The following is a 15,121-nucleotide window of genomic DNA, read 5'->3' on the forward strand; positions in this document are numbered from 1 at the left end:
AGCTGTGAACACTGAATTAAGTGAATGCTGAATCATCGCCACTTGGGGAAATACACAGTTAGGGTCCTGCAAGCTTCTCATCACATTTTTTGTTAATTAATACATAATCTTGTTTTGTATAAAAGTGTGTTTCTGTTTTAAGATGCCTTATTTAATATATATTGTTGATTCATTCACACTGAATTCACAGCTAACAGTACTATAACTCATGCTTGAACAAAGCTTACATAATAACACATGTATTTTGTCCCTAGGGCATATCACAGCCTTCTTGTGCTTAGAACACTAGATAGCAACTCAGCAATACTACCCCTGGGGGCCATTTTAAACAGCAAAATTACCAATAAAAAGCACAAAAAAGTGAAAACATGGCACTGAGTAAACTGTGAAAAGAACACTTGTTTAAAGTATGAGAGCTGAAACACGGAGTGTTGTTTTGTTCAGCCTCAGGCAGCTCAAATTTTCCAACACTGCACATGCACAGGTCCTTGAATGATTGGCAAAAGCAATCTGAGTTTTGATTTTGAGGTTACAAATAAATTTTAGCAAGTAGGTGAATTTGCAATTACAAAATCCTCAAATAAAGAGGACTATTGTATGTGTGTTCATTATCTATCAAATCAAGCATATAGATTATATTGTGCAAACTGCAAATCCTGTATAGCCTACTGTTATATATATATATGTGTATATACACACACACGCACGTATATATATATATATACACATATACGCATCTATACATATATATGTACATATATATAAATATAACTGAACAGTCAAAATTTCAAAGAATTTAAAATTTAAAAGAATTAAAATCCTTCACTATAATTACACTTTAATAGATTCACCATGTATTTTTAGAACTGTATGACATGTGAAAGTTTATAATTGTCATTATCTTCCTTATGGATTATTAGTCCTTAAAGAGTATCTATCTTTGTACCATTCAGGCTTTTGTTCCTGAAGAATAGGCTTAGTACTATTGCTGATGCTAGAAATATAGCAATGAAAAAAAAAAAAAAAGACTTAACTCCAAGGCTTATGGAGTTTAACACTGTACAAGGAAGGAAACAAACAATAAACAAATATCTAGTAGTATGTAAGGAAATAGAAAATTAGAAATTAGGTGGAGAAAGGGGGAGAGTGATATAGCTATCTTCTTACATAGAGCAGACAGAGAAAGCCTCTTTGAAGAGGTGACACCTGAGCAAACATCTGAATGACGGATGGGAGAAGTATGTTTGAGACAAGTGGCAAATATAACAATGTGGGCATAGTGGAATGGCTGTTAGTTGAATAAGGTATTTAGTCTAAAGTTAGATCAGAAGGTCTTATTACAGTGTGATGAAGACATTTAATTTTATTTTAAATGTGATGGGAAGTCTCTGGAAGGCTCCGAGTTGGGGAGAAACTGATCTCAAATTTATATTTAATTGTTCTCCATGATTATCTGAAATATCTTCTTTTCAGTTATTTCCAATCTTTGTCATTTTTGGGAAATGCTTCTTGTCAACAGTCTATAGATGGAGTCTCATTTGTTGTGATAATATATACTTGGCTTTATGCTTTCCACATTATGTAATAGCTTAAAATAGAATTTTTTGTTTCTTTTTTCTCTCTCCCTCACTTTTATTGGATTATTTCTTTTTATTCCACCTTCTACACCCTGTCACAGTAATTTAAAAGTTCTATTTACAGTATCTCTGTTGCCTATACTTATTACTTTCCTACTTTTAAGCAAACATACCTCAGTATAGACAAATTTATGATTACTCCATACTCTTAAACAACTTTCTTACCTTTCTCCCATTCCTCCTCTCCCAGAGCACCATCACTATCAGAATTGTGATCCTTGTGCTTTTACTTCCACATTATCAACTCCTGGTTTACCATTATTAAAATTGCCTACCCAACAATACTGCATTTCACAGGCACATTATCACCAGCAATTTGTATGAAATCATTGTAACAGTCATTGATCAACAGTATTTTACATTCTGTAGCTTCATCTATATTTGTTTTTAAATTTAAATGGATATTTTAAAAATGGAAGGCTCCCCACAAAGAACAGTAAGCCAACATTAATTCATCATCCAACACAGAACCCATACTCAAATTTCCTGAGCTGTCTCAAAAAACATTCTTTATAACTATTTTTCTCCCAATTCAGGAGCCAATTGGGATTCACAGATTCACAGACTGCATCTGGCTATGTCTCTTTCACTTCAATCAATCTAGACAGAACAGTTCCTCCACATCTCTTCATTCTTCATGGGACTGAATACTTTGAAGAGTCCAGGCCAGTTGTCCAGCAGGATGTTGCAGGAGTATTTTATCATGACTAAATTCAAATAAAATTTTTCCACTATGGAGAAAGAAAATTCCACTATGAAAACTATAGGGCTTCCTCTTGTTGCATCTCCTCAGAGTGCACCTAATTAACGTCAGACTGTCTGTGTCACTACCAATAAAAAATTTGACCTTGATTATGGTGGTGACTAACAAATCTCTCCATTTTAAATACCCATTTTCTCTTCTGTAATAAATAACTCATCTATAGGGTGAAATTTGAGACCCTGAAAATACACTAGTCTCTGAAACATTTCACTAAATGATTTTAACATCCACTGATAATCCTTGCCTTAAATAATAATTATGCTAGGGAATACTGAATGTTGACTTCCTGATTCCACATTCCTTCTACATTAGCTGACATTCTTCCAAAAGACTACCACATGACAACAAGCATACCTAGCTTGGTTCCTAAGTACCATTCCCCACCGAAATGAAGCACAGCTCCCTCAGAGAAAAGTCCATTCACATTCACTGAAGAGACCACAGTGATATTAAAGAAAGATGGTAGGGGCTTGTGTACACACAAGCAAAATTTCACAAAAATGATTACATCTCTTAAATCTGGATAAAGAATATGCAAGTATTCTTTGTACGGTATTTTCAATTTTCTATAGGCATAATATTTTTTCAAAGTGAAAAGTTATTTAAAAAATAGGGGCTGGGTGGGAAATCCTGCAGGAATACACAAATATCAGTTTGAGTATAAATATAATTAATATAAGCAATATAATTAGTATAAATATACACATGAGTATAGAGTATCATCATAATACTAAAAATAGAACATGTAATCTCGAAACATCAGGAAAAACTCCATCTGTCCAATGGAAAGCAAGGGATAGAAGGAAATAAAAGTAAAGTACAATTAGAAGACACTGGACAATAGACAGCAGAGCCAAGTCAGAAAATAACAATAGTTACAATAAATATAATGGACTAAACCCACCATTTAACAGGTAAAAACACTAATATTCTATCAAAAAGACATGCAGTTGGGGTGCCTGGATGGTTAAGTGTCTGACTTCAGCTCAAGTCATGATCTCACGGATCATGAGTTCAAGCCCCGCATTGGACTCTGTGCTGACAGCTCAGAGCCTGGAGCCTGTTTCAGATTCTGTGTCTCCCTCTCTCTCTTCCCCTCCCCTGCTATCAAAACTAAACAAACATTTAAAAAAAAAAAAAAAAAAAAAGACATGTGGTCTAAAAGAAATACAATTAAAACGAGTAAAAATAAAACAGAAAAACATATACCCATATATCTAAGACAAAAATGAACCAAAAGAAGGCCAAAAATAGGAAGATTTGAAAAAAACAAATAATTAAGGAAAAAATAACTAGTTATAAAAAGAACAGAATAAGATGTATGCATGTAAAAATATAGCCTCAAAATATTAAGCAAATGTTGATAAACTGCAAGCTGAAATACATAAATCAATAATCACAGCTAATGATCTTTTTTTTTTATTGAAGTGCAGTTGACACACAATGTTACATCAGTTTCAGGTGTACAACATAGGACTGGACAACTCTATATGTTATGCTATGGTCACCACAAGTGTAGCTGCCATCTGTCACCATACAATGCTATTACAATACCACTGACTATATTCCTTATACAGCTAATGATTTTAATACACCACTCAGGGAAAAGGTCAAGCTGACAATACAAGGAAATATCTAAGATCTGAGCAAATAAAATTAAGAGTTATTAGATATGAAGTGTTTATAAAATAGGGCGCACTTCAAGAATTAATGTCATACAAACTGTATTTTCAAAATGTAATGCAATAAATTAGAAATCCGCAACAAAAGAATAGCTTAAAACATCCCACATTAATAACCCTTGTGTTAAAAAGGAAATAAAGGTGGGGCACCTGGCTAGCTCAGTAGTTGGAGCATATGACTCTTCATCTTGGGATTGTGAGTGTGAGCCCCACATTGGGGATAGAGCTTACTTAAAAAAAAAAAAGTAGAATAAGCATTATAATATGTAGCCTTTTGAATCTGGCTTCTTTTAAAAGTCAGCATAATGCATCCATTTGAGGTTCATCCATGTTGTTGCAGGTCGTCATCAACTGCTAAATAGTATTCCATTGTACAAATATATATATCACACTTTTTAATCCATTTCTTAGATGAGGAACATTTGGGTTGCTTACAATATTTTGAAAATTACAAATAAAGCTTTTCCTTCCTTTCAGATCTGACAGCTGCTTATGTGGTATAAATACCACTCAAAACAATATAGAGGATTTCCATTTCTGAAGGCCCTGACCAATAAAAAGAAAAAATACATATATGAGGTGTAAGAAATAAAATGATTTTTGAAAGAATATTATTTGTTAGAGAATCAACAAACTATTACAACCAAAAAACAACAACAACAACAACAACAACAACAAGACTGCTACGTACAAGACCAAACTATAAAACTCAAAAACCTCCAAGGTCACCAATAAAAAGAAAAAATACATATATGAGGTGTAAGAAATAAAATGATTTTTGAAAGAATATTATTTGTTAGAGAATCAACAAACTATTACAACCAAAAAACAACAACAACAACAACAACAACAACAAGACTGCTACGTACAAGACCAAACTATAAAACTCAAAAACCTCCAAGGTCACCTGGGTGGCTCAGTTGGTTAATCAATCCAACTTCAGCTCAGGTCATGATCCTACAATTCCTAAGTTTGAGGCCCCCAATGGGCTCCACGCTGATAGTGCAGAGCCCTCTTAGGATTCTCTCTCTCCCTCTTTCTCTTTACTCTTTCTCTTTCTCTTTCCTCCCTCAATTAATCTATAAATTCAATGTATTCAAAATAAGAATTCTACTTGAATCTTTTAAGGATAAAAATACAAATAAACCATTATATAAAAATTCCCAAATGTTAACAAGCAAGTGAAGAGATACTCAAATTTTTTATGAGGGAATAAAGATCCATAAATAACTAACTCAACCTTCGAAAAGAAGATTAAAGAAGAGACTTGCTTTACCATATTAAAAAAAACATACAAAAATACAACAGTATTTTTTTTTAATGTGATACTGGGACAGGAACACAGACCACTAGAATGTAAGAGAAACCTCAGACAGATCCACCTAAAGACATGGCAACTTAACATACACGATAACGGTGGCATCACCAATCAATGGAAAAATACGGATGATTTAAGAAGTCTTGTGGAGAAAACTGGTTCACTAGATGGTGAAAAATAAAACTGGGTCCCTATCAATACTATATAAAAGATAGGGCCTAAAGTGCAAATATGACAGTAAAACTATAATATTAACAGAAGAATCTGTAGAATTATCTTTGTAGCCCAGGGGTGGGGAAGATGTATTTAACTCTTAAAATACCTCATGGTCCACTGGACCCAATTTCAGTGTTTGAGCTTTTTTTGAGTAGTTCTAGCTATTTGTAAAAATTGGTACTTTGGGACTTTTATTCTTTCTTAGAGCTCATCCAAAGCATAAAAATAAAATTTATTTTTAATAGAATAAAATGCATTCTATCTGGTCATTAATCACCAAACATCCAATGGACCTTTTCACAAATTTAAAATACATTATGTGATCTTATGGATCTAATTTTTCCTATATTTTGTTATTACATCATCCTCTAATTACTTCATCATTACTCATCATTGTTCATCAATTATTCCCAACTATGCTGAAACAACCAAAAATCATTAAAAAAATAGAATGATGATACGATAGGCAGAATAATGAACCTCCAATGATGCTCACACCCTAATCCCTACAACCTGTGAATGTTACCTTATATGGCAAAAAGGACTTTGTACATGTAAGGGTAAGAACTTTGAATTGGGAAAATTACGCCAGACTATCCAGACGGGCATGAGCCCAATTCTAATCACATGAATACTTAAGTGAAGAACCTTTCAAGACTGATCAGAGGGAGATGTGACTTCCAAAGAACAGTGAGAGAGATGTATGACTGCTGGCTTTGAAGATGGAGGAAGGAGACCACCAGCCAAGAAATTTAGGCAGGCTCTAGAAGCTAGAAAAGGCAGGGAAAATTATCCCCACCTAGAGCCTCCACAGAAGGAATCCAGTCCTCCACAGACCTTGATTCTAACCCTATGAGACCAATATCAGACTTCGGACCTTCACAACTTTTAAGAAAATAAATGTCTGTTGTTTTAAGCAACTCTGGTAATTTTTTACGGTAGAAATAGAAAAACAATACAGAGTTAATGACCTAAAAGAGTGACGCAATAGTGAAATAAATTATCATCTTTCAGTTATCTTCTTGTCTTGCCCAAAGTACTGCACCATCTTCCAAGAACGTATGAAAGACTGGAGACATCACTGCAGACTGATTTTAGATTGCACTGACTCCAGTGGAGAATCAAGAAATTCTCATCTTCCACCCAAGATGGTCAAGAGAAGAAAATGACAGAAGACATTTTATAATTAATTATAAGACAAATCAGAAAACAAAGATAACACCTCTAGATTCTAAAACTGATGGCAATGACCATATAAAATCTCAGTCATTGAATGTTATTACCCGAGATGAATTTTCCCAAATTCAAGAATCAATGAATCAGATAACGCATTTCTAAGGAAAAAAAGGAAACAGAATTTTCATCAGTCATTTAACTGAAGAATTTCATCATATAATATTCTTCTACAGGAACGTGGACCACTTCATGCTCAAAGGATGCATGACAATATCCTTCATCCTTTATGATGCCTGTGCTGCTTGTGCACCAAGATTTACTTGACACAAAGAGCTTTTTAGTATGTTTAAATTCTTATTGAAATTTCTAATAAAGTTGTTTTTCATTATACTTTTATTCCTGCTATAAATTAATAGCAAAATAACTTAAAATGTAAAAATAGCAAAAGGACCTATTTGACCAGATGGTTCATGATGAGGACTATTTTTCGTGGTATACCAACAGCTATTTAAAACTTTACAGTTATAGGCTCTAAGGCAAAAAAAAATTGGTAAGTTTGATTATAACAAAATTAAAGAATCCTCTACAATGATCCTGTACAATGCTAGATACCATGAACAAAGTTGATAGACATGACAAAATGGGAAATGTTATCTGCACTGTATACAACTAATGTGGAATTGCTATGTAGAATATACAAAGATCATGGGAAAATCAGTTCAGTTTGAAAAAGTAATCACTAATCCTTATTGGAACAATTTATAAGAGACTCCCAAAAAGCCAACAAGCATATAAAAGAAATGTTCAAAATAACTGGTGGTATGAGTGAAAAAATGAGATACTATTGAGATACCTGTTAAACACTATCAAAAATGAAGAATCCAGATAATGCCAAATGTTTCTGAGATGTAGGGTTATATAAATGCTCATGCATTCTGTTGAAAGTGCAGATTAGTTGTATACAACTGCTCTGAATAGCAATCTTATACTATTTATTCAACTTAACTCTATACATACCCTATGACAGAGCAGTTCTGCTCCTGGGAACATAACTTCAATAAATGATCAGAAAGGTCCATAAGAGAACAAGTACATTAAAGTTACTACCGTGTGAGGTAATGGGGAGGTGAAGACAACCTGATGTCTATCACTGGAAGGCCGAACAGATACACTTAATTTTTTTTTTAATGTTTGTTTATTTTTGAGAGAGAGAGAGAGAGAGAGAGAGAGAGAGAGAACACACAAGTGGGGAAGGGACAGAGAGAGAGAGGGAGACACAGAATTTGAAGCAGGCTCCAGGCTCTGTGCTGTCAGCACAGAGCCTGACGCAGGGCTCAAACTCACAGACTGCAAGTTGTGACCTGAGCCGAAGTTGGATGCTTAACTGACTAAGCCACCCAGGCGTCCCCAGATACACTTATTTGCATTATCTGCTGTACAAATAAGAACATATACAGATAGGAACAAGGGTGACAGGGGCAAGGAAGAGATAAAGGACAGGAAAAATAAAAATTATATGATGGGAGAAAAGAACTACAATCTACTAAACTCATTTTTACTCCTGAAACCTATTAAGCTATAACAACATATATTAACGTATATATATTAACACATATATATTATATACACATATATATTATATATACACATGTATATTATATATATATATAACATAATGCCCCCAAAGCATGTTATGCTGTATTAAAAATCAGATTTATAAATACTTTTTCCCTATACATTATAAAAATTACAGTAAGTAATAATTTGCTTTTAAGCACATATGTAGGGATCCTTTACAAAATATATTTTAGATCATTTAATACAAGGAAAGAATGTCAAATGAAGATTACAATCTTACTCACTTTTGCTCCAACACTGCAACTGCCAGTGCTTCCAGTGCTCCCACTTGCAACTCCTGTAAATCTAGCTTCCAATAATTCTTGCCTTCTTGGATCCAGACTATGAAGCTCATCCATTGCAACTATTAGGAAAAACAAAAAACAAAAAAAAAAAACATACACATATATATCTTCATATACACACAAACACAAATACATAGACATGGTTAGTTGAGATGTCAATATAAACTTAATGAATCAATTCTACAAACAGATGAGAGAGACTTTAAAATTTTTGTCCTGTCCCACACTCATTTAACAAAAACAATCTACAGTGGATTTCCAACAATTTTGACTGCAATCCACAGTTAGAAATATATTTTCCACACATCAGTACACAGACATATACATACATATATTGAAAAATTCCGGGGGTGCCTACATGGCTCAGTTGGTTAAGTGTCTGACTCAATCTCAGCTCAGGTCATGCTCTCACAGTTCGTGAGATCGAGCCCCATGTCAGGCTCTGCACTGACAGCGTGGCACCTGCTTGGGATTCATTCATATTCATTCTCTCTCTCTCTCTCTCTCTCTCTCTCTCTCTCTCAAAATAAATAAATAACTATACTTTTTAAAAAATTCTACAAATACTTCTTACCACATGCAGTGCACTCGATTATTTTCTATTTGTCTATTAGAAAAGAGAAAACACTGGTTGTGAGCTATTAAATTGATTTCATGAGCCATTAATGGACCATGGGTCCACAGTCTGAAAACACCACCCTCCTAGTAAAATCTCCCTATTCTTAGCTTATACAGAATTTTGACACTAAGTAACATTAGTAATTATTTTGTTTATATATACCTTATATCTGACTATATTTTCAACTGGGAAGAATTCTTTTGACTGTCACATCGCAAAGATTTTTTGGACATTGGATAGTTTTCAGTTTCTATCAAGTACATGAAAAACATACATATATTAAAAAGATCATTGAAGTAACATCTGTTACTAAACAATCACTGGAGAATTAAGGGGGAAAAACTAACATCCTCATGCAATTGTTAGTATGTAGACTAAAGCACCACAAACTCTAACTAAAGTGCAATTAAACTTGTAAAATTCTTTTATTTATGTCTGTCAATTCTCTACTGATAAAACCTTAGAACTAATAATAAATGAGTGGTTCTCAAAAGGAACAAGGAAAATACTATCAGAATCCCAAATCACATGTGGACATTTTCAAACTACTCTAGACCCCTTCCACATACTCTGGCATTCCTCTATCTTAAAGGCTAACAATTATTCCTATAGATCTTATCTTTTAAAATTCCTTTCCTTACCTTTCATCTTTATCTGGACATAAGACTAGATGGATAAGGACTATCCTACCACGTTTACTTGCATCTCTGTACCTAAATATATCTTTCCTGCCCACTCTTCTTTCTTTCAACTCAAAAAGGTAATGATGTTTAAAAAGCTAAAGCCTTCAATTTTTGCTTTTCATCCTATTCCTTCTTGATATCCAAGGGATCTCACATTTGCATATACAGACCTAAAACTATAGATTCTTAGAAGAAAACAGGGGAAAGCACCATGATCTTGGATTTGTCAGTGATTTCTCAGATACGAAACCAAAAGCACAGGCAACAAAAGAAAAAATAGTTAAGTTGTAATTCATCAAAATTAAAAACTTTTGTGTATCAAAGGACACTATCAAAAAAAGCCAAAAAACCAACAGAATGGGAGAAAATTATCTGCAAATCATATACCTCATAAAGGACTAATATCCAGAAATAAATCCTACAACTCAACAAAAAACAAACAGCCCAACAACAAAAAACAAAGAACCCAATTTTAAAAATGGGCAAAGGATATGAATAAACATTTCTTCAAAGAAATACAACTGGCCAGTAAGTACATGAAAAGAGGTTCAATATCAATCATTAGGGAAAGGCAAATCAAAACCACAATGAAGTATCACTTCACATGCATTAGGATGCTTATTACGATAAAACAGAAAATAGCAAGCATTACAAAGGATATGGAGAAATTTGAACCCTTGTGCATGGCTAGTGGGAATATAAACTGGTGCGGCCACTATGGAAAACCATATAGCAGTTCCTTAAAAAATTAAACATAGAATTACCATATGATCCAGAAAATCCACTTCTGAGTATATATACACCCAACAAAAGTGAAAGCAAGAACTGGAATAGATCTTTGTACATCAATGTTCATAGCAGCATTATTCACAACAGCCAAAAAGTAGATGCAACCTTCATGTCCACTGATGAATGAATGGATAAACAAAATGTAGTATATGCAAATAATGGATTATTCAGCATTAAAAATGAAGAAAATTTTGACAGAGGTCACAACACAGATAAACTTTGAAGACATTATGCTAAGTGAAATAAGCCAAACACAAAAGGACAAATACTATGTAATTCCATTTATATGAGGTTCCTAAATAGTAAAATTCACAGACACAGAAAGTAGATGGTGGTTGCCAGAGGGAGAGGGCCATGGTGGAAGGAGGAGTTAAGTGATCAATGGATACAGAGTTTCAACTAGGGAAGACAGAAAAGTTCTGGAGATGGATGTTGGTGATGATGGTACAACAATGTGAATGTACTTAATGGCACTGAGCTGTACACCTAAAAAATGGTTAAAATGGTAAATATTATATTATGTACACCTTATCACAATTCTTACAAATAATTTTTTAAAAATAAAAAGGACTTCAAATTTTAACATAAAGATTAAAAGGCAAGCAAGAGACATGAAGAAAATATTTGCAAAACATTTATGTGCTATACTATTTCTACTCTTTGGCTTAGTAATGGGTTGATGGCCCACTGAAATTTAGCAAGGAAGATGAGAACCTAAGTCCCTGCTTTGACCCTGACCAACTAATAATGCATTTTGTTTCCGATTGTTTTTGTTTCTTAGATATATAGCTTCCTCTAGACCTCAACACTTCCCCATGAGGCCTACAGGAAGCTATACACTCAAGGAAAAGCAAACAAACAAACAACTAGTTTCTAACCAAAACTCCTTACTAGGGGTCCCAACCTCATTATAGTCCTTAACACTTCCTAACAAGTTTTTATGACATTTTAATAGCAATATATGCAAGAACCCCTGGTATAATTCATAACAAATAATAGATGCATAACAAATATTAGTGTACTTATCTAAATAAAAATGTAACCTTGAATACTAAAGCCTTGTTTCCCAAAATGCAGTCAATGACCAGTAGCATCTATTCTCACCTCAGATGCTTATAAGAAATGCAATATCTTAGGTCCCATACCAAACCTACCAAATCAGAATCTGCATTTTAACAAGACCCTGAGGTAATTATTATGTGCACTCATGTTTGAGAAGCACTACTTTAGAATCTGGGTTCTCAAACTTTTCTGAAAAGGGCCCAATCATAAGTATTTCAGTCTTTGCAGGACAATAGGCAAAATCATGTAGATACTTACATGAGAGAGAAAAACTTACTACAAACTTTTTACTGATAAATTCAGGATATAATAATAACAGTATGATACTTTTTAATGTTATAAAATAGAAGTCAGTGAATGAAAAATAATGGCATTGGGGAGTGGTAACATTTTACTTAATTTGAGTTTCCAATCATCAAAATTTATTGCAAATACTCAACTGATAATGTTGATCAGGTTTTGTGTTTATCTTTGAACTGTTTTGTTGTTGTTGTTGTTGTTGTTGTTGTTGTTGTTTTGACGCATAGGTACTGCTAAATACTGAAATCAACCCACAAGCATATGATTTTAATTGAGTATATTCATTACTTTGAAGGCAGCTACAGAAGTCTCTTGGATTCTTCCTTTGATATTTACCTTTCAATGTGTTATTACACTACAGATTAATCATTTCCAATTGAAGGTTAGGTAGAAGTTCCTCAAATGCACAATTAAGTGGATTTTGAGATATGGAAACTTTCTTTGCACTTGCATCAATGTCTGAAAAATGCTGCTGGAGCTGTATTTTATGATGAAAAATATATTCATGCAAATTCATATGGGAATGAAGATCTCACTTTGACAATATAAGAAATGTATAGAGCAGCTTGATGTTACTTGTGATTTCAAACATCAGTTCCCACTGAAATGACTTTACTGCAGCTAAATTTCACATGAAAGCACTATTTTGCCTCATAATTTTAGGTCTGATTTATTTAAAAATATTTCCCAATCTCCAGAAAAAGCTAATTTCAAAGCCAATCAGTATTTGACTAGTGGTTAAAGGCCATCTGCTTCATTCAGAAAAATTTCAATCTCGGTCCTAAACTCAAAAAATTGCAAAAAAATTTACCACTGCTAATAAGCCAGTCAAGATATTCAGCTTCTCTATGTCTAACAAAAATTCAGGCAGCTGATGCTAGTTAAATCCATGACAGCAAATGAAGTTCACCACTGACAAACTGATTCAAGAACACAGAATGAATTCAAATTATTTTCTGCAAAGTACCTACTGATAAATAACACAACAAATAACCATAGCTTTGAACCTCTCACATTTGTACAAGCCTTGTAAAGTTGTCCAACTAAGCCTTTTTCTGTTCCACACATATTTTTACCACCATCAGTTGTAGCACATCTTAGCAGATTCCACTTCAGATCGTACTTAAGTGTTTTCTCAACTTCAAAATATTCTAATGTCTGTAGTTGCTCTCCACAGACTATTCACAGAGGTTAACTGTTCTGCCACTTCAAATCTGGCAGGGACACCTTGAATAAACAACAACTGAATAGTCTCAATAACATCTGTTCACTCATTAAGAGCCAAGGAAAACCATTATAAATTACTTGCCTTGTTGTTGTTGTTTTTTTAATGTTTATTTTTGAGAGAGAGAGAGAGAGAGAGAGACAGAGCATGAGCGGGAAAAAGACACAGAATCTGAAGCAGGCTCCAGGTTCTGAGCTGTCAGCACAGAGCCCGATGCGGGGCTTGAACCCACAAACCATGAGATCATGACCTGAGCTGAAGTCGGACACTTAACCAAATGAGCCACCCAGGCGCCCCACTTGCCTTGTTTTTTTAATACACTATTAATGTTACTTCAAATGTCGTCAATTCTTAAATCAAGTGTTCTTTCCCAAAAAAATCTATGGTCTAAAACAAGTTTTTGTCCGCCCCCCCCCCCGCCCCCCCGGACACATTTCTTTGCTACAATCAAACACAATTTAATTAACTCACCATCAGTAAATGGCTTTCCTTGCTTGGCTAACAAATGAACCACTTGGAAACTTATTTTGGTGGCAGTCTCATTTTCAATTTTTATTTTTATGAAGAAATTATGCTGTGATAAGATATTCCATTTTAAATTGACTGTTACTTTAAGAAAATTGAGGGTTGAAAAAAAGAAATATAGAAATAAAGAGAAAATGGAGAGTTGAGAAGTGTGGTGTATGCTTAGTCTAATAATGTCAACATATATTCTTCTCTAACAGCTACAGTGTCACTGCATAATAAAAAAAAATGTTTTGCTCTCTGATTCAACAAAATAATACACACTCCACTGTGCCTTAAAAGTATGCCACTCATAGTCCATTTTTCTTTCTTTTCTTGTTTTGACATGATAGATATGCACTGGTATAAAAAAAATAAAAGAAATATCGCAGGCTGGCAATACACATGGCACTCAAAACACCATCAAGTTATAACTGCAGCACTGAAATTTGTAGTGCACCAAGAGCTGTATGAAGCGCTGAGAATGCCACACAGGGTCTCTGTCACAACTACTCAGCTCTGCCATTAAAATGCAAAAACAGCTGTGTTCCAATAAAACTTTATTTATGGACACTAAAATTTGAATTTCACATGTCACAAAGTATTATTCTTTCAATTTTTTTAAACATGCAAAAATAGGCAGTTTGCAGACTTGTTATAGCAAGTACATTTCAAAGATTTTAATCTTTTATGGACTCAAACTATCACTTCTGACACTTATCCAAAAATTTGGTCCTAATTACAAGAGGTGCGATTTTCTGAAGAATATGTAATTTCACTATAATCCATTAAACTCTTTATTATATGATAAATGTTTATACTTTTGAAAAAGAAACAAAAGCCACTATAAAGACCATACCATCCTTAAAGAAAACCTGTCTCTAAATAGAACCACATGACTCATAATTATGCTACTATTCTTACCACTCAATAAAATTTATTATAAACCCAAAATTTCACATAAAAAACATAACAAGATATCACTACCTGAATTAGAAATCACATCCCATTCTATAAAGAAAAATTTTAGGCAAACATAAATGAAAGCCACAATTTTACACAGTTTGTCATGGCCCCTTCTAATAAACATTTCTCTCTCTCTCTCTCTCTCTCTCTCTCACACACACACACACACACACACACACACACACACACTCTCACTCAATAAATTTTACTTTTTATAAAACTATAGTCTCCCAAGGTGACCAGTCTAAAAAAAAGGATG

General features: G+C 33.8%; 1 protein-coding gene across 2 annotated transcripts in view; it reads right to left on the reverse strand.

The window, feature by feature from the left end:
- The window catches only part of TLK1 (tousled like kinase 1), a 150,921-nt gene that overhangs the window by 98,146 nt on the left and 37,654 nt on the right, over positions 1-15,121 (reverse strand). For both annotated transcript variants that reach the window (XM_043577019.1, XM_043577020.1), the window contains exon 2: positions 8,655-8,773. In XM_043577019.1, the coding sequence (XP_043432954.1) occupies positions 8,655-8,773 (119 nt within the window). The remainder of the gene's footprint in view (positions 1-8,654; positions 8,774-15,121) is intronic.

Source organism: Prionailurus bengalensis, chromosome C1 (assembly GCF_016509475.1).
Source record: "Prionailurus bengalensis isolate Pbe53 chromosome C1, Fcat_Pben_1.1_paternal_pri, whole genome shotgun sequence".
In the NCBI taxonomy this organism is placed as follows: domain Eukaryota; kingdom Metazoa; phylum Chordata; class Mammalia; order Carnivora; family Felidae; genus Prionailurus; species Prionailurus bengalensis.